Genomic DNA, 25,120 nt, shown 5'->3' on the forward strand with positions numbered 1-25,120 from the left:
ATATTGTATGTATTTATTGGTATTTTCATTGGGCTCTTAGTACAACCAGATATAAAACATCTATATATAATTAGTGGACCACACAACCAATTGTTTCATATGAGAGTCGGATCCACGTTCAATGCGCGTAGTTTTTGATGTGTTCGTCTACGTTTAAGGACAATTATCATTACTCTTCAAGTATGGAGTGACATAATTAATTCCCTTTTCCTCTTCTGATAATAATCTTTATAAACTTATCGTGTTTAGTGCTCATTACTTATTTTGACACAAGATGGCCTCCAGATATCATGTAAAAGTTATATTTGTTTGTAGTTATGAAAATAATGAAGGCTGTTTCTGTTTATATTTAGATGTATTATGAGTTATTACTACTTATTTATATGTAACTAGTGGTGATTTATTTCATGTATTGTCACTGATGATTTAATTGCAAATAATATACAAGTTATTGTCTGGGTGTATGTATAACTTCGCAACAATTAGGTTAGAAGTTGTTCCTAAATAAAAACTGGTCTAAAATTGCTTGTTGGTTAGATGTACTGGAAAGTCTAACAACCAGTCTTACCGAGGGGTATCGAGTTATAACCCAAATAACTTGGCTGTGAAGTGCGAAGGTCCAATAGGTGGTCGCTTCATCTAAAATACTTGTATCTAGCTGCATCCGGTGAAACTAGATGCCGACTCCAACATACTTGGAGGAAAGACTGGGCTGTTGATTGTTAGGTATAATGTAGAAAAGCTTTTGTTGAACAAAATGCTTAGTGTCTCACTGTCAAGTAAAGACCTGTTTTATTGACTTCCTGGCGTTCCTCCGTTCTTCATCACATCTTGTGTGTCTAGACCGTTCTGTCATCTGCGTTGGGGTTTATCCTATCGCCACCTATATTCCTGCTATATTAGCCTAAAAGTCTTGATACTCGTAAAATTTCATGGTTTCCCCGAATTAGTAACTCTAAAAACTGAAAAAATAAAACAAAAAGAGTAGTAAACAATTGCCTTCAGAGGGTTTAGCGGCGTATCAAAGAATGTGCGGTCAATGACAACGTAGATAGTGTTGATATAAAGAGTACGGCCGCGACCCTGCCGTGGTCGCGTGGCGCAAGTGTGGTGAGCGGTGGTCGCGCGTGGTCAACTGTGGTCGAGCATAGTGGTGCGTGGTCACAGTGTGGTGAGCTCAGACAGTGTGTGAACATGTGGCTCGTGCTGGTACTGGCGGTGGCGGCCGCCGCGGGAGATGTCACCGGTAATGTTTTGATGTTTGTTTGTTTATGTTTTGTTGTGATTTAGATTATTTCGGATTGTTGCTAGACTTATGTTTAATGAGGTTGTTGGATTTTAGTGACGTTTTTTACAAATAATATTTCTTACATAGTTCTAACATTGTTTTGGAGTTTTAAATAGCTTTTTGTCTATAATTTGGAAAATAATTTGTAAAACTTTCATTAACTGAAACTTCTTACGTTAAAAAACTTCTGCTGTAATTTTCTTGAACTATAGAACTTTCTTGTTTGACATCTTACAAACTACAATGTTGATATTTTGATAACTATTGAATGAATAGAGCGAAGCGATACATCCTAGCAGTAGGTTGTTTATTACAAGAATACCTTTGAGGCTTTCACCTGCCTATTCCAATTTTTTTTTCACAAAAACAATTTGATTAGATATTTCCAAGTGCAATCGGCCTATATTATGAGATCTTGAACTTTGCTTGTTACACATAATTATATTATTATTTAAATATTTAACATTGCAATGTTATTTTGCATATTTTTAAATAAATTCGCATTTTACATAACACATCGAGTTTTGAGATGTAAATATACTGTCTCGTCGATCTGACCGGTAGTAGTCTCAGTGGATCATACATATTTTTGGATTTGATTCTCAGGTCAGGCAGTCTCGATTACACATTAATTATTCAAATTGAAGCTCAGTGTCTCTCTCTTTTAAAGTATAATAGACATATGCTTTAAAAAAATCTTGGTAAAGTGCTTCAATAAACCCGTGGCAGAGTTAGAACCTCTTAGTAATATTTTCTACAAAATAGCATCAGTATCTTTTGCATTTATGTCTGGTCTTTGATTGTATTTGCAGACAGGGGTCAAATATGTATGATTTTTTTAATGTTTTATCCAAAATTATATGTGGGCGGAACCTTGTTGCTCAGCTAGCTTTTGAATAATAACTTAATTTATTGTTATTTACAAATTCTTAGCTTACCCTGCTAGCTATCAAATCAACAGGCAGTACCTCTACACTCATAATTCAGTACGTTACCATGAGTTATTATAATTCCGGTATTTCGTGTTCAATTGACAGCCCGTGACCATTAATAATTGTGTAATTTGATTACACACCACACACCTGCTGAAGGTTATGATATTATAGTTCAAAGCGCAAAGCTGATTGATTGATAGGTACCTAAGTACTATGAAGTGCGAAGGGTTTCTATAGCTATAAGTATGCTGTATACGATTTTTGTTATAGTTTAGGTATGTAATCTAATGAATGGTAGGTTGTTTAAACGTAAAGTGTAGAGCCGGTGATCCTATAAGTTGTTTCTATTTGAAGTATATTCTAGACGTTCATGAGAAAAATTAAGTATCTGAGAAAAAGTTATTTCTCAAATAAAATTATCTGATGACTGAAAGATTGGCTACATAAAAATTCAAAGTTGCCCGTAACTGACCCACTGTAGGGCAAGGGTCTCCTCCCGGACGAGGGAGGAGTTAGGTCTTTGGTCCACCACGCTGTCCAAGTGCGAGTTGGGGACTTTGCTTAGACTTTCAAAAACTTTTGTTTTCTAAGAACACCACGCACTAGAAATACTTATTATAAATTACGTGTAATACTGTGAAAACAATAAAGCTCTAAACCAATCAACTAAAAGCTCAATGTCAGTATGTTTGTGATATTTTCCTCATGAACTGACATTTCACATTGGATATGGCTCTTTTAGGAAGGTGACACAAAACTTTATTTGTCAAGGCTTTTATTGAGAACAACTACATAGTTGAGCCCTGCAGTTTCACTTGCGGCTACTTCACTTCCGTAGGTCAAAGTGAAATGTTAGATAGCCTACAGTCAGGTTTAAAAATATGTTGTGTCTATCACAGCCACTTTACGAGAAAGGCTATCATATTTGTTTAGATTGTAGAATGACTTCTTTCTCTGAGTTACGAGTTATTGCCAACGTTCGACGGAATGGATTAAGCCGTTTTTTTAAAAGCAGAGATTTGAATGAATCTTGCTATTTGGATGTTGACAACAATGTACTAAAGCCTCGTATCCACTAGGCAACATTTGGCGCGCGACACGTGAATCTCAACATGTACGGCAACGCTGCACAACAGCGCGCGACGTTGCCAGCTACCGCGCAACGTGACGCGCGGCTTGTTGTTTGTTTAAAGTGCATCGTTAGTTGAGCATCAATTGTTGTCGAGTGGAGACGTGACGCACAACAACCTTCTTTTTGATTTCGATAAAATTATAACCACTGCCGCTGAAATCAACACAAGTTCCTCTGGCGACATGTTGTCGACGACTGAAGAATGTGTGGACAGACAACGTTGTTAAACAAATGTTCCGCGTCAACATTCAACAAGTTGCGAAACATGTTGAGCAACATGTCGCGCGTCAAATGTTGCCTAGTGGATACGAGGCTTTACTTTAACAAATACGACACACGACAACGCAGGTAAAGCCTCGTATCCACTAGGCAACATTTGACGCGCGACATGTTGCTCAACATGTTTCGCAACTTGTTGAATGTTGACGCGGAACATTTGTTTAACAACGTTGTCTGTCCACACATTCTTCAGTCGTCGACAACATGTCGCCAGAGGAACTTGTGTTGATTTCAGCGGCAGTGGTTATAATTTTATCGAAATCAAAAAGAAGGTTGTTGTGCGTCACGTCTCCACTCGACAACAATTGATGCTCAACTAACGATGCACTTTAAACAAACAACAAGCCGCGCGTCACGTTGCGCGGTAGCTGGCAACGTCGCGCGCTGTTGTGCAGCGTTGCCGTACATGTTGAGATTCACGTGTCGCGCGCCAAATGTTGCCTAGTGGATACGAGGCTTAATTAGCAAGTTAAAGATTTCCTTGACATTGCAAAAATGTAATATTTAAAACAAACCTTGTAATGAATTTGAAGAATTTTGGTACGACGATCTTTTATTTATTTACATTCTACTTAGGTGAACAAGAAAAAAAATCTGTCTAATATCCCTGAGTATTGAAGTTGGGGTCAATGACCCCCGTTAATCAGAGAGCACGTAAAGCCGTTCACCACCGGTTTACCAGCTTACAAAAGTGATGAAATAGGGAGTGTTTCACTTGTATCCAATAAACACATAATATAATCAAAACTAGCTACGCGGGTGGCCAATTATCGGGCAAGAGGACATATATTATTAATACATAAGTAAAAGTATTTACGGAAGATATGTGGGTAATTGCATGATTGTATAGTTTCCGTTACTATATTAAACGTTGATTCTATAAATAGTAGTCCGGTTCATTTCAATATGAAATATGTGGTTTGTACTTAGTTCTTTGTGGTATAAAAATATGTAGGTGTGTTACAGTACGCGACAATTTTTCTATGTGAATCATTGTTGACAAACATACGTAACTTAAGGTATGGTAGGTAGTAGGTACTCCAGTGCCTAATGACTGCCTCTGTGGTATGGGCGTTTGTGCATAGATACAGTCGTATCTGTGGTCGTATCATGAAGTCATGGGTTCGAATCCAAGGTGGGGAATATGCTGTTGGGATTTTCTCATTGATATTAGAATATTCTATATAGTGCTGTGCCCGATATAAAAGGCTCGTCCCCTGTTACATAGGATTAAAACTTACATGTGAAGCAACATGGGTGCATTTCTCATACCTCTACCTTTACCTTACTTTATAACAGGCGTGATGTTATGTATATAAGCAAGATAAACATACGGATCAGTAAATCACGATGTGAACCAGTTGTCAAGTACCTCGGCCTTAACATTCATGAGTGCAGTGTTACTCGCGTTGTATAACTTATATTACGAGTGTAAGGGTGACGACTGAAGGCAAGGACGATGTAAGTTTACACCTTTGAAGAGCAGGATATCTCCGCATATATGAAGAAAGACGGAAGTGCGTAGATATGTTTGTGTGTTCCAATGTTATGGTAAAAAAGGTGAGCTGATTTAGATATAAATTGGCAATATAATATATGTGGGTAGTTCTCAAAAGTCAAATTTTATAACACAAACGAAAATTTTAAATGATTCGTAAACCATTTGGATTTTAAATGCGTATTCTGTACTTATATATCTGTACTTGAACTTATCGATAGAGTGTTTTGATACTTAAAACTTAGATAAAAAATTGCTTCTTGCAGAATTCGCTAGGGGCGCTCATCAGTTCTCCATAACACAATTTGCGTTAAGTACTCGGTGATCAATAGTCGATACCGGTAGGAAGTCACCTTCCTGTTGTAATTCAAAACAAAGCCAATTATGTAAAAGTCCAATGTCATATTAAAGTCGTGTGATTGTTCTTGAGATGTATGCAGGGTCAGTGTCAATGTTGTGCCAAAATCAAACTGTCCTTTGTTTTTGGACATTGAGCCCACGCATCAGACGGATCTGACGCGCTTGCTACTTATTAGGAGTATTGGGTTTATTTATGACTTAAGTATATGGACATTTTGTGATTCTCCGATAGAGGTGCAAGGTCGTCAAAATTATATCTCTCTCTTAGTCAAATTTAGCTGTTATTTGCGGCTTTGCCTGTAGGACAATATACAAGTAATTCCTACTTTTGAAAATGTTCACTATTCGGATCCCAAAAATAACATAAGATTGTGATATAATTTTTCAGTTCGAAATGATATTTTTCGTTTCTTTTTGTCAAAGAAATTTCCTAATTAGATTTGTAGTGTCCGGCCTTTAACTATTTTGAAATTCAACTTTGTATACAAGTATCTACTATGCGCCTTGCATTTTTTATTATTCTGCTAGTTGAGATAGAATATCCATGACCTATGTTCGATATAAATGGTATAGCAACAGTCTATAAATATAATTATGTAACCGGTTACACTAGTTTGTCAATATTTACGCATAAAAAATGTCGCATGTATTACGTTATAGATTTTGCATTCAATTAAGACAAATTAAGTAACACCAAACATTTTTACAAATGCGATGAGGGTTCGACTGCCGCCATGGCGCAGTGGTTTATGTCGCCATGCCGCGCCGCTACCATTGCGTGGAGAGGTCGTAGGTTTGATTCTTACACGGAAAAAATATTTGTGCGTTTCACAAGTAATTGTTTCAGGTCTGGTTGTACTTTGTTTCCGTTGTTTTTTATGTTTATAAAAGTCCTCGCGACACAAGAGTAATCGTTAAGTATTACTTATAATTAAGTAGCTTTTGACAAAACATTATTCATCTTTCGAATTTCGAATAAACAAACAAAAAATATTATTATCTTTCTGATTAAAAAATGATGAATAGTTGTTGTTAATTTTTATTATGTTTGTATAGCGTGTCCGTAATCGTGTAAGAGTTTATTCATTGGTAAACTTGAAACTTATTGCGAAGTTGCGTACGCGCATTATGTCGGGTACAGACGGTACTACATCTTTCATTTCATTTTATTGTATACATTTAGCATGTTGATTGAGAAACAAAAGAAGAAATTCTGGTTGGTTACTCGGAGACATAATTAAAGATAATTATGAAATGTTTACCTTCGGGTATAACGGCATTTGTTTTTTTTTCAAGAAATAGTACCTATGTGTCTAAGTGAAAAAGCTCTAAAATTAAGAAAACCATTTCTATATTAATACATTGTGTTAAACTTGGGTGTCAATCAAATCACAGTTCATGTAAGTTTTATAACCTGACTCAAACTTTAATTATTTATGTTAGAGTGTAGAGCCACACTTAGATGAGATAATTTGATCAGTTGTCATTGACCCCGTTCCGAATCTCGCAACTTTAGCCACCGCGCACCGCCGGCACCGCTATCATTCACTCGGAGTTCCACTATTAATAACACAGCTAACTACAGTAACTACTATGCTAAGCAATTAGACTAGTGACTGATCACAACGTCTTGGATTCGATTCCCAAGTCCAACAAAATGCTATTGTGTTTTTTTCGCCGCATTCAATACCTACCGGTATAAAAGGTGTGAAATTATAAAACTCTCAACACTTTGATGATGTGTTGCGTGTCTGATATTACACGGTACATTGTTATAATCGACAAATGGTACCTACTGATAAAGTTCAAGGTAAAAATAATTTAAGGGCAATACAGGAAATTTTTAAAACCGTTTAAATATGAATCCTATTTTAGTAATTACATACATACATACATAGGTTTAAAACCGTTTCCTCCGAAAATGTAACATAAATATGTTCAGGATATACCGTCACTCGTTTTATTCTAAAAAAAATGCAGAGCCAAAGTACAATTTATTACTATTATTGAAAATATTTTGTACGTCATTGGGTAAGTAAATAACATCAATTCACCCTTTTATTATTGAGTTTGACGTCATTACTTTGCATGAATTCGTGGAAGTCTAAATTAAATGAAGGGTCTTAATTGTTTACCAATCATTTAGTTTTGGATTATTTTTATAGTTTGAGGAAAATACAGCATTGTATTCACACGAGGATATGTTAAAATGACTGTTCTGGTTGACAATGATATATAATTTATAGACCAAGAATTCTTCACGTCGGATCTTCGTAACTTACAAAATAATTTGTCAGTGCATGCAGTCTACACAAGCCAATCTTTTTTTAAATTTTCGGCTATGTACAATCCATTTGATTATTTAAAGAGCTACCACCAATATTACCCAACACGGATGTCAGAATTGTCTGGCTGTTGAGGTTACTATGCATTGTATATTAGTAATGTTGATAGATGATGATGTTCTATGACAAATTCATCATGATTGTGCCTTTCCTTTCAGACGAGGAGTACGCGAAGTTCCCGCGCCTATATCACCTGGACGACTACAGCAGCTGTCTGTCGCAGACCGACGGACTGTACTGCCTCGGCACCTTCCACATCACACCGCTCAAGGAACAGCACTCTATCTATCATATGATCAGGGTTTGTTTATTGTAGATACTTATTTAACCTTATTTTTTTAGCATTGTGCCTCTTAACCCAGATTGTGTAAGTAGAGGTAGAAGAATTACACCAATGCTTCGCCACTAACAATGTTAGTTCCATGTGGCAGCGGGTGACCCAAACTTTGGGCTACGATTATAAATATTCAAACAGTTATTTGATATGAAAATTGACCTGAAGACCACATAATAAGTAGTCACAAACTTTACTGTTCAAGCAACAGAGGCAGATTGTAGATATTAATTTGTATGTTAGTCAAAAGTGCCTGCAGTTGTGTTCAGTAATAGCTGTAGTTGTATTTAGGAAAGACTAATCTAATCATTAATAACCACATTTCAGGAGTATTCCCTGGATCCTCACCACTTCAACCGCACTCAGCTGCACCGCGGCTACTGCGTCAGCTCCCGGTGTCCAACCCTATCCGAGGAGCGCAACGCCTCCCTACGCTTCGAGCGTTGCGCGTCGCACTGGGCACGACGCCACGCGCTCCGCACGACGCTGGCCAAGCTCAGCTACTGCCGCACGCACGCACAGGAGTACGCACGGACGCACAACCCGGAGCCGCTGGACATTCCGCACAGAGTGTTCCTTTATGTGCTAGTGACACTGTTGGTAATGAACGTGATGGGGACCTTGTACGATGCGGTGTTAGCTGATGATGTTAAGAGTGAGTACTGTGACGTTTTCATAACTGTCTAACTTTTGCTCATGCCCACGATTCTACCGATAGTTTTTCATTCCAGAACTCACTACTTAGTAGTAGTCGTGTAACTTAGTATAAGATCATACTCAAATTGATTTAGCTGTTTCGACATAAATTAAAGACACATAGAGAATTATGATGTAATTTGTCTCAATATCGTCAAATCTAACTAAAGGCTTTCATTGTGTAATTTCAGAGAACCCACTGTTGGCGGTGTGGTCTGTCCGTGGTAACTGGCAGCGGCTGACGGCCACCTACGAGGACGGAGACCCGAGGCTCTCTGCTCTCTCTCCTGTGCAAGGAATCAGGTAACCCATAATTGCTTCGAATTTCGTAGCAAAACAAATGTATATACGGACAATTTATCTTTAAAAAGAAAATATTAAGAATTTTATATTTTCTCTATCATTACTTTATTCCGTTGCAGGGTATTTCTGATGGCTCTCATAATGGCAACTCACAGCGCGTGCATTCATGACATGCTATACTTGTACAATCCCAGATTTGTGGAACAAGTAAGTGTTTAACGAATACTAAATATTAATTATTAAATTACGCAAGCCGCATTAAACTATCTTAAACTAATAGCACCTTCTCATTCCAGGTGTCTCGTCACCCAGTGCTGATGATCTTTCTGAACGGCACGTCGGTGGTGCAGGTGTTCGTGATGCTGTCCAACTTCCTGCTCGCCTACAACATGCTGCTCTTCGCCAAGAACAACCGCCTCACGCTCAAGTTACTGCCGCTTATCACCCTCAGGAGAATCGCCAGGTATAAATAAAAAATACAGGACTTTGAAACAAAACCCTAGAGCCGAAGACATGTTCTTTTAGGCAGTGGGTTGAAGTGTGGAGTCTGGTATCATTGACCTATTATTTTACTGGCCCGAGTGGTAGCCTGCAAAACCGCCATTCCTGAGGATTTAAGTCCAATCCCTGTGTTGAGTAAATAATACTGGCACTTTCTAGGCTATTTTTCAAATTCCTGACCAGCCGTCAAAACTTTATTATTCCCATAGAGGTAATAAATAAAGCCTTTTTCAAATTCTAGGATATCCCCAGTCTACCTGCTGGTGGTGGGATACGCGGCGACGTGGTGGACGCGCGCCAACTCCGGCCCCATGTGGCCCGCCATGGTCGGCGCCGAGAGCGGCGTGTGTCGCGACAAGTTCTGGGCACACGCCTTCTATCTCAACAACCTGGTTGATCCTGATAACATCTGTCTCGTGCAGACTTGGTAAGGGTATTCAAAATAAAATTTGGTTGGTAGCTGAAGTTTTCTGTAGTTAGGTGGGTTTTATTCAAAGCCAGATTTTTATTCTTTTTGTATTTACAAAGTGCCCTTTGCAAAAACAGAGGGAAAACTTCATAGCTTCCATTGTGTTTTCATTTGAGTTAAGTCTTTAACCTTTTTGGAAAAAGAAGATAGAAAAATGGCGACTTAGAAAGGCAGAAAGAAATACTAACAATTTATATTTTTCTTTCCTCATAAGGTTCCTGGCAGTAGACATGCAGCTGTACCTAGTGGCAGCGGTTCTGACGCTGGTGCTGGCTCCGCTCAGACGCCGCGCGCTGCCGATCCTGGCAGCCCTGGTGCTGGTCTTCTCACTGCTCAACGGAATCCTCGCCTACATCTTTAACTGGCAGTCACTCATGTTCTTCGCCTATCCTAAGTAATTACCGTGAAGAGAGGCATATGTTACCATTTTGTAAATTACCAGTTTTCGCCCACGGTTTCATCTGTCTAAACTTGTGTTTTCATTAACTAACATTAAACGTCTTCAAACTGTCCATCGAATAATTTCTGCAGAATGCGCCTCTAGCACCCCTAGAGTATTTATTTCAAAGCAACTTATTATTTTTGTAATCGTATGTTAGTCGATATTACCATTACATTACATTATTATAAGACATTACCATTGTTTTGGAGGCGGGCATATGTTTTTTTCCCGAAAAACTATAACATTATTTTTTTCTCGTACATGATCTACATATAATTGCAACCTTAAACTGTATGTTTTTTCTCCAGGACTCTGAACACGATGTACAAAGGCATATCGTCGTTCTCCCGCCTGTATCAGTCTCCACTGGCCAGTCTACCGGGGTGTCTCATCGGACTGTTCTGTGCGTTCTTGCACTTTGAGCTGCAGGAGGCTGGCGTCAAAGTGGCTTCGTACAAGGTAGTGTTATAATTACATGAGAACTTGTAAGCATAGAGTATTCATTGACACCTAATAACTGGACATAAGCATAAGTTTTTACGAAAAATGTGATAAAGTAACAATTAAGTTGAATTCAGTCAGAAATCTTTCCTAATCTTTGCTCTACCAATAAATTTTAGCAGAACGATAAATATTTATGTCTTGATGTAATTTAAATTCTTGTCGACAATTTTATTCAACCTTCAAATTAGTTGTAATATAACTTGAGTCTAAATAATTTTCCAATATTCCAGTGGCTGAAGGTACCGTACCACATAGCTCCGTTCGCGATGGTGTCGTGGTTGTTGTCGGGCTACTACCTGCGCCAGTTCAGCGAGCCGTGGTTCATGGCGACGTACGTGGCCGTCGAGAGACCCGTGCTCAGCATGCTCGGCGCTGTGACGCTCCTGGGCATGATCAATGGACTAGAAGGTAGGGTTGCCATGAGCTGATTTATTTCTGTTAACTATACTGTTCTTGTACCCTTGCTTGATCTATACCAATATCTGTATTATATGTATAGAGTATTAAAGTATTATAAAGATGTAAAGCTTTCCGCTGGTTTTTTCAAGAAACTTCTGTCTTGAATCAGTTTTTATCTCATCATAGCCACATGAGAAAGTTTCGGCATTATGTGCGTGTTGCTTGATAATTTTTAAATAGAGTGTCCAATATCCAAAGTCCTTTCGAAATACCATTGTAAAGTATTATCGTCTTTTGACCAGGTTGGCTGAAGCACTACTTCTCATGGCGCGGCTGGCACGCGATGGGTCGCATGTCTCTCTCAGTGCTGGCGGTGCACTGGTGCATCAACATGAGCATCGCAGCCTCCAGACCACAACCCATCACCACCTCCTTACTTAGTGTGGTGAGTAGTTTTACCAACCCAAGTAAAAACTTCCGCTGTTGTCTGTCTGCTATACACTTATAATTCTAATCTTTTGAATAGAATACTTTTTTGAAAAGATACTACATTTTAACTGAGAGTAGTCTTGCTGCTCAGGAATTAAGTTTACTTCTGCTCCTTTTAAAATCACAGCTTTTAGTTGTAATATGTTTATCCTACAATACTACATTTAAAAAGAGAATTTATTATATCGTTACTTTCGAATAACATACATTTTATTCTCAGATGGTAGACTGGATAGCGACGGGCTGGTTCTCATACGTGGTGGCGATACCACTGACCATCATGGTGGAGATGCCGGTGCAGAGGTTCATCACCGCCTTGCTCAGCTGATCTCTGCCCCTCTCGCCCTCACGCCCTCACGCCGCCCTCACAGGGGCTGCACGGGTTTATCCTTGAAGCGAGTTGGTTATGCAATGACAGTATTTTTATTAGTGTGGTTAAAAAGATCTGATTCTATCGACTCTTCGTATCGAACGCTTGATTCTCACTTAGTAAGAGCATGTTCTTTTTAAAGCCACTAGATTGCTGCTCGGTAGCGGTTCGATAGTGACTTGATAGTGTTTGGCCATTTCCTTATTGTTCATGTAAAGGCTAGGTTAAAGACTTTAATACTACGGCTGTTTTTTAAATTTAACGTAAAGTAGTGATAACGTATCATAACAAACGTTTAAATTAAAAGTGCCTGGTGATGTGTTTCTCAGGTTTAGAACTTAAATCTGAACGTAACAGTAGGTCCACTCTAGTTTTTCAAAACGACATTTCGTAAATGAAAGAAGTTGTTTTCATTTGTTTACCATAATTTTTAATTTTCGGAATTCTATAAAGATAACAGATCACAAAATTTTGTCGCATAATAATTTTCCGTTAGAGTAGATCTCCAGGCTAACCACCGAATTTATTCATGAATATTGTAATCTGTAGCGCGATTAATTAAAATAAATTGAAAATTTGATTTAATTCAAATAACTTTCTGACTTGATGACAATTTAATAAATATTTTTTTAGGAACCATAATTTATTTCGTGTTTTAGAATCAATTGTTTTGGCTTTATTTATATTAAAATAATTTGATGCATTATAATTATTAACTAAATAAGTGTGTCATCGAATGAAACTTTTAAGGAAATATGTGATTGTTTTTAAAAGTGATATATTGTAATATTAATGTACTTATAATGCAAAGTGCAGTGAATGGCGCCAATATGGCGCTAAGTGATAATTAGAGTTAATATTAACTTAAGATAGATATAAGATAAAACGTAGGTAATAAAATTGTGAACTTATTTTGTTTTTTTTATTCAAACCACACTGACCCACTGGTCGGTGTCATGGTTTTCATGACGCCGACCACTTATTACCATTATATTTTCGTACTTATATGGTTGTAGGTTGTAAGACACCAATTACATAATGTTCTGGTAGATTACCAAAATTGACAGCCGGTTTACAAAAACTTCGTCAAAATTCTATAGTTAAAACCAAACGGGGTTTGTGTAGAGGTTGTCACGATACCGATCCTTCTTTATACGGGAAAACTAAGCCTATTGCCACGGCTATGTTCTATCTACTATAATTTGATTATCTTCATATTGGGCCAAACAGGGCAGATATATAGGGTTTATAATAAGTGAAACTTGGCCTTAATTAAAACCTGAACACAGCGCTGAAGGTCGTGTAACGAGTTCATTCATTTATTCTCATTATTTATCTTTATTTGCTTATGAATTGTAATATTACTGTCATTGACGTCAGAGCTGCAGTTATTCAGAGATCTTGACTTGGATGAGGACACAGTACCAGGTCTCTCTAGTTTCTCTTCAAAAGTTGAACCTTTTCTAAATTTGTAAAGGTTTTTACGACTAGTAAGACGACTAGTTAGATTCTACGACTAATAAGACGACTAAGACGGAATTATTAGACGATTGTATGTGAACACGGTCGTCTCAATTCAAAGTAAGTAGAGCTTGTCTATGTTTACCGAACCTCTGATAAACATACTTCTAAATACATACTTATATAGAAAAAATTACAAGCAGGCTCAAAAATGATGCTCATCACACAAATATTGGTCCCCGGCAGGATTTGAACCCACAACATGCGGCTCAACGGTTATTGCGACGAAGTGCATAAACCGCTGCGCCAAACATACAGATTAGTTCTCAATAATACATAGCTCTAATTTTGTTAACATTAATTAAATGCCCAGCAAATGACATTAGGCTCGCCCCTTACTACATAAGACTAAGATTGCTTATAGCGTGGGTGGACCTCATGTATACACCTCTGCCTACACCTTCGAGTATAACAGGCGTGATGTTATGTATGTATGTAGATTAAATTGTACGGAACACTAATCACGTTAATCGTGTAACTTGAGGTCGTTTTTTATGCAAACTTGTTCTGAAAATAAGAGTCAATTTAACACTAAGTTATATGCCTCCGTCGCGCAGTCGGTTATATATCGCGAAAGGGTTAATACATTATCTTAATAACTGCTTAATACATAACTTTGTACTGCGGGTTCTCTCGCATTTACAGTGATTTTTAAAAAAAAATGACAGTTGCGTGGTGTTTAGATAGTCTACGGCCTTTGTCGTTAATTTAAACAAACAACTTTTTATCAAATGATTCCCGAGAATTGAATACTAAAATATTATTAAATGTGGTCTTTATATTCAGAAATAATTATTCAAATCGGACTTGTCGTTTCAGAGATAAGGGTGCCTTAACTGAAAATGTATTAATCTTTAAATCAGTAATGTATATTCTGTTCAAGTAATAATAAACCCTATTTTCTGAAACACAAAGACGAGTGTGGTGTTTAACTTGTGGACATTATAAAGTGGTAGTGTAGGTTTTCATTAAAATGTTAAATGAAGACGTGTTGAGATGGCTGGTGATAGTGGTCACAGGTTCGAGTGTCGTCAGTGCAATGGATATCACATGTATGTATATTTTTGTATCTCAATATATATTATGCTGTAAAATACAAGTAGACTCGTTTACCCACGTAAAAACAAGACGTAAGTTTATTTTATGTAAACAATATGCCTTTGTAAGTAAACATGCGACTGTTGATTACACGGAGAGTTTGGTTCAATTCACGAATCAGGCATAGTACAATATTCTCAAGTGCGGGCCAAACATAACTTGACTAAAAATCTTCGGAAAAACTCAACAACACAAGTAATTACAAACACCAAGATTGATGTATGCTTAATCGAAGAAAGGACCGTGACCGTGTATTTTGAAAGTCAAACAATCAGTTTTAATAGTAGTTCTTATTTCAATGTTACAAAACTGCCTTATATCAATAAAAATAAAACAAAAACTCTTAACTGAAAAATAATAAAAAACAAGTTCGAAAAAAAGGATTGTAATTGATTGTATACGGAAAGCAAAGGTTAAACCCACTGCGAAAACATAGTGGCTTGAGTCCACTCTTATTCTGAGAGGAAACTCACGCTAAGCAGCGAAAATACATTTTTTAAATGTCACCTGACCTACCAAATGATTTAAAAAATAATTTAATTATGTCCCACTGCTGGGCAGAGGTCATCTCTCGTAATGAGGAATCGGTTAGGCATAAGTCCACTGTCCAGTGCCGGGAGATTTTGCATCCTCTCAAAAACTGTTTTAAAGAATTGTATATTCTTTCCCCGCTAGGGAACCTCACGGCAATTTAATCGCCGTTCTTTGACTTATAAAATACTTAGTTACGACACATATTTGAAAATGACATTATACCATCAGACGCGCAGCACGCACAGTTCCCGAAGCTGTTCCACCTGGACAACTACGAGGACTGCCTCGGCGCCGCAGACGGACTGTACTGCGTCGGCACCTTCCATGTCAGGACTATGAAGGAACGAGACCCCACCTATGAACTCATGAAGGTACGATCTGACCTTGAAGATTTAGCCGTTATATTATGTAAAAGCGAAAAAACTATGAAGTACAGTATCTGTCTTATTAAAGCCCAGTTTTTTAGTTAATTTATTCAGACCTTGATTTTAGAAACTATGTTTGAATACGAGTACATCATACAAAATATAAAAAATCAGGCTTTACCGGTCTCTTCAGGTCTATTTTTAAAAACTCCGGTATATTTATATCATTTAGTCATAACAAAATTATTTTTACGAAGGTCAGCACTAATTATAATTGCAGTAAGTTACAAAATTGTTCTATAAATAAAACTGCTCATGATAAAGCTCTGTCAACATGAAGGCTCCATCATATCAACAAGGATTTAGGGATTTTTCATAAAGCCGCCCGGTCGTTGGCTTTGGGAAAATCCCTAAATCCATAAAATTGAATAATGTCAGATAATTTTATGATCACAACAAATCACTGATATTTATTCGAATAAAAAGTTTCCAAGAAATAAATCACTAGTGGTTGCGGTCAAGGGACTTTACCCATACTGTCACTACACAAAAGGAACAAAATACCTTTTTACCTGCATTAAAGGTTTTTTTTTAATTTTACTTCGCGCAATTTCATAAAATTTTGTTATTTTATTAACGTAACATAAGCAAGCATATTTTACGTAAATAAGACTTTTAATCATCTTCATTGTATAAGTACATACATACACAATTTCACGTCTTTTTCCCATAGAGGTAGACAGAGACTAAAGAACGCCACTTGCTACGATGTTTACAAACTTTCCATATTTCACTTATTGGTTTATAGTGACAAGTTTGCTCTGGACTTTGGTAGCTCTATCGAAGCCTAAATGTTGGTCCTACTATACGGCACAAGTAAATAACATTATTTGTATATTAAAAATATTTTATAAACCTTGTGATTTTTTGAAAGATAAGCACATGTAAAAAACTGCATAAAAACAAATGATCTTTATTATGTAAGTATGAATGGTGGTCGTATTGAACTCAGGTAACAAACTGACTGGTCAGTAAACTTTGAATCTCATGATGTAGAGTTATCTTGTGCTATATGAGTGATGGATACGCATCGACAAACATTTAGTTTTTCACTCAGTTTTTCAATAGAATCTCGGTACGCGGGTGGTCATTGTTTATGCCCTTTTGGCGTCAATGACAAAACTAATTAATTAAGTAATGATAATTATAAGTCATCTTAGTAAGAACAACGCACCGAAATAACAAAAGGCAATATACACACAAATATTTTAATGTTAAGTTGTTGAAATTAGCATGGTGAAAATCAAGGCTAAACCTTTATCCTTGGATATCCTTGCTCCGCGATGCACCATAAATAGGTTTCTATATTTTATTTTTAAGTAAAGTTCTATTTTTCAAGGAATACTCCCTGGACCGGCACAACTTCAACCGCACACTGATCCACCGAGGATACTGCGTCAGTTCGCGCTGTCCCTCTCTCTCACACGTGCACGACGCGTCGAAGCGCTTCGAGCGCTGCGCAGCGCTGCAAGCGAAGCGTCGCTCGATGCGCGCGATGCTCACAGAGCTGAGCTACTGTCGCACTCATGCAGAAGAGCATGCACCAAACATTGATGCTATAGGCATGCCGCATGTAGTGTTCCTATGTGTCGTCTTTGCTATTTTTGTGCTCAATGCGATCGGGACGGTCTATGATGTGATGAAAAAGGATGAAAAAAGTTAGTGGTTTTCTGTTTTAGTAGTCAGTAATAACGCAAATGTTTTTTTAGTACTTATTGAGCATAAGACGTAATTCAGAAACATCATTGTTTTATACTTGTTGAAGTTTTATATGCACCACTGAGTCTAAAGATAATTAGGATTAACTAATTTCCTGTTAATATAATTACGAAAGTTAATTAAGTCTTCAACACAACAAAACTATAATAAATCATGAACAGCGCTTTCAATACTCTATAATTTATGTTTCAGAAATAAAATGGTTAACTAATTGGTCGGTGGTGTCCAACTGGCCGCAGCTGGTGGGTCCGTACCCTGCCGGAGACCCCAGACTCGCTGCGATACTACCCTTAGAGGGAGGCAGGTAATACATTACCCAAGCAGCCACATTGAACAGGAAAACTTTAATAATGTCTTACTTGGTGTGGCAGGCTATAAATAAAACATAGTATAAGAAAAAATCATTAGTTGTAAGTACGAACAAAGTGGTTCAACTTTTGTAATAAAATTATACGGTACACCGACCGCAAGGAAGTAAATATGAATAAAGATGAATACTTATTTCATTTCAACTGCACGTTTGGCGCAGTGGTTTAAGCGGTCACCTCGCCGCAACAACCGTAGCGCCGCGTGTGGTGGGTTCGAATCCCACCCGGGACAAATCTTTGTGTGATGAGCACGAGTGTTTGTTCTGAGCCTGGATGTCAATTTATCTATATAAGTATGTATTTAGAAGTATATAAGTATGTTTATCAGTTATTTGGTTACCATAGTACAAGCTCTGCTTAGTTTGGAATCAAATGACCGAGTGTGAGTTGTCCAATGATATTTATTTATTTATTATTGTTGCTGGAAGATGAAAAAACTATAATCTGATGCGTAGCTCAAAATCCGTCTCGATAATGATAAGTTGAGGCCCTCGTGGCTATTTTCACCAGTTAGTAAGCCGTCACCATTATACCTTACCGTGGTCTACATCTATAGATAGCCGCATAGTTGTATTTGAACTAAGAGTCAAGAGAGAGATGAATGAATAATAAGTTCTTGAGCAGACAAAGTACACTGATCCGACTAAACCACTTTATATTTCAGAGTGTTCCTAATTATGATGGTGGTATTTACACATTCAGGATGTATACATCATCGGCTTTATATGGAGAACCCTAAGTATATCGAGGAGGTACGTACTGTCACGTTACACCTAAGTAGTCCTGAGTATAGAGACGTCACTTCTTAAAAGTCATATAGCTCTAAAGTTTCAAAACTATGAGATCAAGTAAAAAAAAAAGACGAAACACTGATTATAGTGCACTAATGTGTTGTACTACGCGAGCACTCAAGTGTAACTATAAACTGAATGACTACGCTTTAATATTTTTATATACAATGGGAACACATACAAAAAATACTAACTAACGTGTTTAAATCGTCAAACATGTCTCAATGTTGTTCAGATGTCCCACCACTGGCTGATGATGCCGCTGCAGAACGGCACGTCTGCGGTGCAGCTGTTCATCATTCTGTCCTCGTTCCTGCTCGCGCACTCGCTGCTCAGCTCACACCAGCCGCTGAGCTTCCGAGTGCTGCCGCGACTCGTGGCGAAGAGACTCTTGAGGTGAAATTAATTGTGTTAGTTACATTGTGATATATACTTCATTGTTTATTAATCAAGGTACTGACTTATTCTTTAGTTGAAAGTAGTACCTATTGAGAAGAGGGTTTTCAGATCATGAAGTGTAATGCAAATAGTCGTGACAAAAGTATGCATTTTCTTATATTTCGAAACACGCAGAATTCAAAACTAAACAAAAATTGCTATAAACATGTCACTTCGCTTGAAGTCTAGTATTTCTCTGGGGATATTCCTGGTGATACATCCTAAGAATATACAGCGGAAACAAGAGCGGGATTTCCTTCAAATTCTTCAAAAGCATTATTTCTTAAAGTTTTGGAAGTTCTGACTTACCTCAATCTAGAGTTACCATTTGCTGATTTTGTTCATTAACAGAAATCTGAATCTTCTTATATTCTCAGGTTAATGCCAGTATACCTGCTGGTGATAGGTTTCGGCGCGACGTGGTGGCCGCTGCTGCGCACCGGTCCGCTGTGGCACGCCGCCGTCGACGCCGAGAGTCACGTCTGTCGCCGCAAGTTCTGGGCTCATTTCTTCTTTGTACACAACTTCGTGGAGCCTGAGAAACACTGCTTTGTACAGACTTGGTGAGATTATATTTATTCATTTTTACGGCTGAAAAGACGAAAGTTTTAAAGCCTGATAAAGCCTAGGTTAAATTCCAAGTAAGCAAATGGTTAGTGGGTCTTGTTGCTCATTGTATGATAGTAAATAGACTTGACTTCATTCGTGGCGAATCCTTCATTGCACTTTTGACGTAAACCCACAAGTCTTGGGAAATCGAGTTGAAGAACTAAACGTGATTGCCCGTATTTTGATTTACAGTACTAATTATAATCTTTTTAAATAGAGTAAAGATCTTTAAATACATTTCAGTATATTTCATTTTACCAATTTTTCAGGTTTCTAGCTGTAGACACCCAGCTATACATATTGGCCGGCATCATCACGTTATGTTTGTCACGAGTGAGGAGAATAGCGCTTCCACTGTTAGGAGGCGCGTTCATTATCACGGTGCTCCTGAACGCGACGCTGGCTTATATCAACCACTGGAAGCCTGTCATGTTCATGTCTGGACCAGAGTAAGTAGACACCTTGAATCAAGTATCTTGAATCATTTATCAATAGCTCAAGTTACGGTACAGCAAAAACTGTCAAGGATTCTTGTATTGAAGAAAAAAACAAAATAAAATTGAAGTAATAAAAGGATCAGAAAATGATAGAAGACAGAACCTTCATCGTTATCGTTGCAGGCACCTGCGTAGCATGTTCCAAGGTGATCCGTCATTCCACTCGTTCTACATCAGTCCTCTGGGCAGTGTGCCCACTATGCTGGTAGGAGTCTTCCTCGCTCATCTGCTGCGGGAACTCAATGAGAAAGGGTTCAAGGCTTACGAACATAAGGTGAACATTCGACAATTATACAATGCTTGAGGAAATGGCTAAATGAAATTCTGTAAAGTTGTTACCGTATCTTTTGTTATGTTTAGTGCTGATTTCCTTACTCTAAAGCTCCGTACTCACACAGGGTTTTACTCGATCGAGCTAAACTGTCGAGTAAAACCCATGGCATGGGCTTTCGTCCACACATTCAGCATTTATCTATCGAGTGAGGCGCACCGTTCAGTATTCACCGGTCCGTTCGAGCCAAAGGATGTCTGTGCTACAAAGGAAACGGTGGCTGTATTTAGCAAGTCTCGCAGTTCTTAATTATAAAAGAATTAAAGAAAATGAAAGAAACACCTTTGGAATAAACTCGTAAATCCATTTTTTTATTCTACACGTGTTTTCACGACGATCATCAATGGCGGACTGACGCTCGAATCGCGCCACTCGCGGTTACGTACACACGCTTGAGTCAAGCTCGACGGCTCGCTTCGAGTAAGTGCGAAGGAAATTAGTTTTATTTAATTCCATCGAGCCGGCTCGATGCGAGCCTTCGAGCTGTGAGTTTTGCGGTCCACACATTGATTTTTACTTGAATTCGAGTAATACTATCGAGTAATACCGTGTGTGAGTACCCAGCTTAACATGAATGCCCGTGAGTTAAACCTTTACTACGTTTTTGTTTGACTGCCCTTCCCAAATATTAGCCTCCACTGCAATATGCAAATAAAATATCTTTGTTATATAAAATTTTGTATTTTGTTAAATTCCAGTGGTTGATATCATCGTGTCAGATGTTAGTGCCGGTGATGTTGGCGTGGACGACGTCAGGCCACCTGCTGCGGGACTTTACGTCGCGCGAGTTCAACGCGCTGTACATCGCGCTCGAGAGACCCGTGCTCGTGCTGCTCGGGGCCGCGCTCATCTTCGGCACTTATAATGATACGAGCAGGAAGAATATCAGTGAGATTTTGATTTAAATTTCATGCTTGTCATACAGGTAGAGGTGTATAGAAATATACCCATTGTCTGTCAAAATCAAATCAAAATCAAATCATTTATTCATATAGGTCAAATGTTCACACTTATGATAGTCAATGATACAGAGAGTGAATTTACGGAATCGGAATCAGTTCGGAAGGTAGGGCCAATGAGAAGAGCTGGCAAGAAACTCCAGGCCACTCTTTTTAATCGCCAATTAATTTTAACAATCTTTCTATTAGGTATAAATCTTTGATGATCTAAGAAGCTGCTACCTACACTACCGAACACACATAGGTCATAATATGAACTGTCGAAACGAAAGCCGGGGACGTAAATAAATCTTAGCTACTGGCTAATTCCAAATTGAAAATCTACTAAAGGACCTATTGATTAGTAAAAATAACTACCATTAAGACTATTTTAGACCACAGAGCAAGTCAATGTTAATAATAAAATGTTATATCTTCTTCAGAGAAAGTCACATCTACATCAGCTACCAATGGACATAGCGATAGTAATGGTGAGCATATTATAAATCATTAAAATATTTTATTATTTGTGAATAAGGTGTTGAATTTGTTATTGTTCGATACTATTAGATAGTAAACATTTTATTGAAGTTTTTAAAGTTTATTTTTTCTTTCAGGAACTGCAAGCAAGAAATCTGGGTCACATGGTAAGATTACAATTATTTTGCTGGAAGCGGTAAAAAATAACTTTTACCCCAGGTTGACCTCCTGGGCATCCTTAAAGAATTAGCTCTGAATCGGTTTAAATAAAACTGTGACAGTTAACTGATATTGAAAAATGAGTTTTATTTTTATCTTTGCCGACTTTAAATGGAAAGCTCACTTACCCTCGGTTTCTGGAATATATTAAGCGGTAGTTTTTCTATTCAATAGCGTTTAAGCTCATATAAACATGACAGTTTGAATAGATAAACTACCGCTAAATGTGCCTCAGAAACCGGGCATAAATGATAAGAACGCTACTGTTCTGTGCAGGTTTCCTGATGCACATATTCTCGTGGCGCATCTGGTACCCGCTGGGGCGCATGTCTCTGTCCGTCGTGATGCTGCACTGGAGCGTCAACATGCTGCTCAAGGCTGCCAACCTCACGCCCGTCACCAGCACACTACTGGAAATGGTATCAACCTTTTGTAGTTTTTACTCTTCTTAAGGCTGCAATAACATGTAACAACTAGTGATTAAAAGAGCTGTCATTAAAAGAATGACCAAATAATTTTTGTCAATTATGAGTCCCCACGACATTGCATCGGAAGGTCGTGGGTTCTATCCCGTCAAGCAACAACATTTATGCAATTCTCAAAAAGTTGCTTCGGATCTGGTTGAACTCTGTGTCCGTTGGTTGTTTTTAAAGGTCCCCGCGACACCAGAGCTATTTTTAGTGCAGAAGTTGTTTTTTATAAAAGAAAAAGAAGAACTTTTTCATTGACTCTACCTTGAGTCAATGAAAAATAATATGCTACATCTACACGTCTGCTCAGTAAAAGCTATTTTCCTCATTTTTATTGTTGGAACTCCACGATATTTAGTGCAATATTTCTGTTTCAGGCAGTAGACACAATAGCAACAGCGTTCTTCACGTACCTGCTAGCTGTTCCAGTCACGCTGTGTGTCGAAATACCTTTCACTAAACTGATCTCCAAGAAATAACATGGTTTTTGTTAGGCTATTACCTCCCCGTTTTCTGAGGTACATTTAGCAGTAGTTTATATATTCAATAGCGTTTGTATATGAGATTCGAATCTGCCATTTTTATATGAGACTAGCTGACCCGAGCAACTTCGCTTGCGTCACGTAAGAGAGAATGGGTCATAATTTTCCCCGTTTTTGTAACATTTTTCGTTGCTACTCCGCTAGTAATGGCCGTAGCGTGATGTTATGTAGCCTATAGCCTTCCTCGATAAATAGGCTATCTAATACTGAAATATATTTTCAAATCGGCCCAGTAGTTCCTGAGATTAGCGCGTTCAAACAAACAAACAAACAAACTCTTTAGCTTTATAATATTAGTATAGATTAGTATAGATTTAGAATATTTACCATATATTATTTTATATTATTTAAAAGTTTCCAATTAAGCTAAATCTACTACATCTAATATATAAAATTTTCGCGTCCCAGTTTTTGTTACCGTACTCCTCCGAAACGGCTTGACCGATTCTCATTAAACTTTGTGAGCATATTGAATAGGTCTGAGAATCGGCCAACATCTATTTTTCATGCCCCTAAACGACACTTTTTTTCTTCTTTTTTTTTGGTAAAACAACGTTTGCCGGGTCAGCTAGTACCTATACAATAGGATTGCGTTTTCAACTGTCTCAACAGCAAATGTTATTTCAGCAGTTTAGCCTTAAGAGCGTAGCAGACAAACATACTTTTCCATATATGATGCTTTACAAACCGACGGACAGACTTTCGCTATTTATATGTTAGTTATTTACTCTGTTTTTCGACTTTATTATTTTTCATTAGCGCTCCATAAATAATACTATTTGCTGAAATTCTGCTATGTATTTATAGAGTGCTAATGATTTGATTAATTTGGTTCTCTAATAAATATAGTGTATCAGAACTAAATGGAATTATTGCTTAGAGCAGAGCTAGCAAACAAAATAAATATGAAACAAAGCTATAAAGAGTTTCAAGCACTCATTGATTTTGTTTAAAAGTCCAACATTTAAGAGATAAATACAGCCCATTAATGTCCCACTGCTGGCCAAAGGTCTCCTCCCGTATTATGGGAAGGGTTAGGCCTTGAGTCCACTACGTTGGCCTAGTTAATTTGAGTTATAGCAAAAAATATTTTACACAAAGGCTCATTCAGATACATTACCTAGAGTAAACATTTAAAGTTCCTGTCGGATATATTGTCAAGATATTTCGATTGACAGCTAAAATATCTCACCTGCATTGATATGACAGTTATCACGACGGTGAAAGCCCATCTTGAAGCAGGTTGTACAACTGTAAGATAAGAAAAAGAAATTATAAAATCCCTAGCTGACCCGCGCAACTTCGCTTGCGTCACATAAGAGAGAATGCGTCAAAATTTTCCCCGTTTTTGTAACATTTCTCGTTGCTACTCCGCTCCTATTTGTCGTAGCGTGATGATATATAGCCTATAGCCTTCCTCAAAAAATAGGCTATCTAACATTGAAAGAATTTTACAAATCGGATCAGTAGTTCCTGAGACTAGCGCGTTCAAACAAACAAACAAACAAACTCTTCAGCTTTATAATATTCGTATAGATTGAACGCTATTGAATAGTTAAACTACCGCTAAATGTACCTCAGAAACCGGGCGCAGGGAAATCACTCCGTCGTAGAAATAACATGGTTTAACGTGGTTTTGGTGTGGTGTGATTGTGAAAGTTCGTTAAAATTACATCTTGAATGAAGTTAGAAACATGTCGGCAAAAGTACCTAGATAATTATAATATTGTCTGTTAATAAATGATTTTCTAGTAATATATGTATATATTTTAATTGTTTTTTATTTCCGTTTTTTT

General features: G+C 37.7%; 3 protein-coding genes and 1 long non-coding RNA gene across 4 annotated transcripts; 3 read left to right on the top strand and 1 right to left on the bottom strand.

The window, feature by feature from the left end:
* The first annotated feature begins 1,141 nt into the window (after nucleotides 1-1,141).
* On the top strand, nucleotides 1,142-13,239 carry LOC142981671 (nose resistant to fluoxetine protein 6-like). The gene is made up of 12 exons (XM_076127730.1): nucleotides 1,142-1,246; nucleotides 7,996-8,138; nucleotides 8,499-8,826; nucleotides 9,059-9,170; nucleotides 9,290-9,377; nucleotides 9,467-9,633; nucleotides 9,913-10,098; nucleotides 10,355-10,534; nucleotides 10,891-11,041; nucleotides 11,317-11,494; nucleotides 11,788-11,930; nucleotides 12,195-13,239. The coding sequence occupies exons 1-12, from the start codon at nucleotides 1,195-1,197 to the stop codon at nucleotides 12,300-12,302; spliced, it is 1,836 nt and encodes a 611-aa protein (XP_075983845.1). The 5' UTR covers nucleotides 1,142-1,194; the 3' UTR covers nucleotides 12,303-13,239.
* Nucleotides 13,240-14,689: 1,450 nt separating this feature from the next.
* LOC142981913 (nose resistant to fluoxetine protein 6-like) lies at nucleotides 14,690-20,648 on the top strand. The gene is made up of 9 exons (XM_076128054.1): nucleotides 14,690-14,917; nucleotides 15,726-15,868; nucleotides 17,262-17,580; nucleotides 17,834-17,945; nucleotides 18,674-18,761; nucleotides 19,036-19,196; nucleotides 19,616-19,801; nucleotides 20,117-20,296; nucleotides 20,468-20,648. The coding sequence occupies exons 1-9, from the start codon at nucleotides 14,839-14,841 to the stop codon at nucleotides 20,646-20,648; spliced, it is 1,449 nt and encodes a 482-aa protein (XP_075984169.1). The 5' UTR covers nucleotides 14,690-14,838.
* Nucleotides 20,649-21,383: 735 nt separating this feature from the next.
* Nucleotides 21,384-23,279, top strand: LOC142981782 (uncharacterized). The gene is made up of 5 exons (XM_076127887.1): nucleotides 21,384-21,563; nucleotides 22,057-22,104; nucleotides 22,231-22,260; nucleotides 22,589-22,731; nucleotides 23,160-23,279. The coding sequence occupies exons 1-5, from the start codon at nucleotides 21,395-21,397 to the stop codon at nucleotides 23,259-23,261; spliced, it is 492 nt and encodes a 163-aa protein (XP_075984002.1). The 5' UTR covers nucleotides 21,384-21,394; the 3' UTR covers nucleotides 23,262-23,279.
* Nucleotides 22,399-25,120, bottom strand: LOC142981784 (uncharacterized). Its single transcript, XR_012959948.1, has 3 exons — nucleotides 24,901-25,120; nucleotides 24,517-24,575; nucleotides 22,399-22,722 (listed from the first exon to the last, which is right to left on the bottom strand). It is a non-coding gene; the product is annotated as an uncharacterized LOC142981784 (long non-coding RNA).

This window comes from Anticarsia gemmatalis, chromosome 20, assembly GCF_050436995.1.
Source record: "Anticarsia gemmatalis isolate Benzon Research Colony breed Stoneville strain chromosome 20, ilAntGemm2 primary, whole genome shotgun sequence".
In the NCBI taxonomy this organism is placed as follows: domain Eukaryota; kingdom Metazoa; phylum Arthropoda; class Insecta; order Lepidoptera; family Erebidae; genus Anticarsia; species Anticarsia gemmatalis.

Coding starts and splice junctions, on each gene's coding strand:
- LOC142981782 (XM_076127887.1), top strand. CDS start 21,395: ATGTTAGTGCCGGTGATGTTGGCGTGGACGACGTCAGGCCACCTGCTG. Junction 22,105..22,230: donor TGGACATAGCGATAGTAATG/GTGAGCATATTA, acceptor TTTTTCTTTCAG/GAACTGCAAGCAAGAAATCT. Junction 22,261..22,588: donor CAAGAAATCTGGGTCACATG/GTAAGATTACAA, acceptor TGTTCTGTGCAG/GTTTCCTGATGCACATATTC.
- LOC142981913 (XM_076128054.1), top strand. CDS start 14,839: ATGTTAAATGAAGACGTGTTGAGATGGCTGGTGATAGTGGTCACAGGT. Junction 14,918..15,725: donor CAGTGCAATGGATATCACAT/GTATGTATATTT, acceptor TTATACCATCAG/ACGCGCAGCACGCACAGTTC. Junction 15,869..17,261: donor CCACCTATGAACTCATGAAG/GTACGATCTGAC, acceptor CTATTTTTCAAG/GAATACTCCCTGGACCGGCA.
- LOC142981671 (XM_076127730.1), top strand. CDS start 1,195: ATGTGGCTCGTGCTGGTACTGGCGGTGGCGGCCGCCGCGGGAGATGTC. Junction 11,042..11,316: donor TCAAAGTGGCTTCGTACAAG/GTAGTGTTATAA, acceptor CCAATATTCCAG/TGGCTGAAGGTACCGTACCA. Junction 11,931..12,194: donor CCACCTCCTTACTTAGTGTG/GTGAGTAGTTTT, acceptor TTTTATTCTCAG/ATGGTAGACTGGATAGCGAC.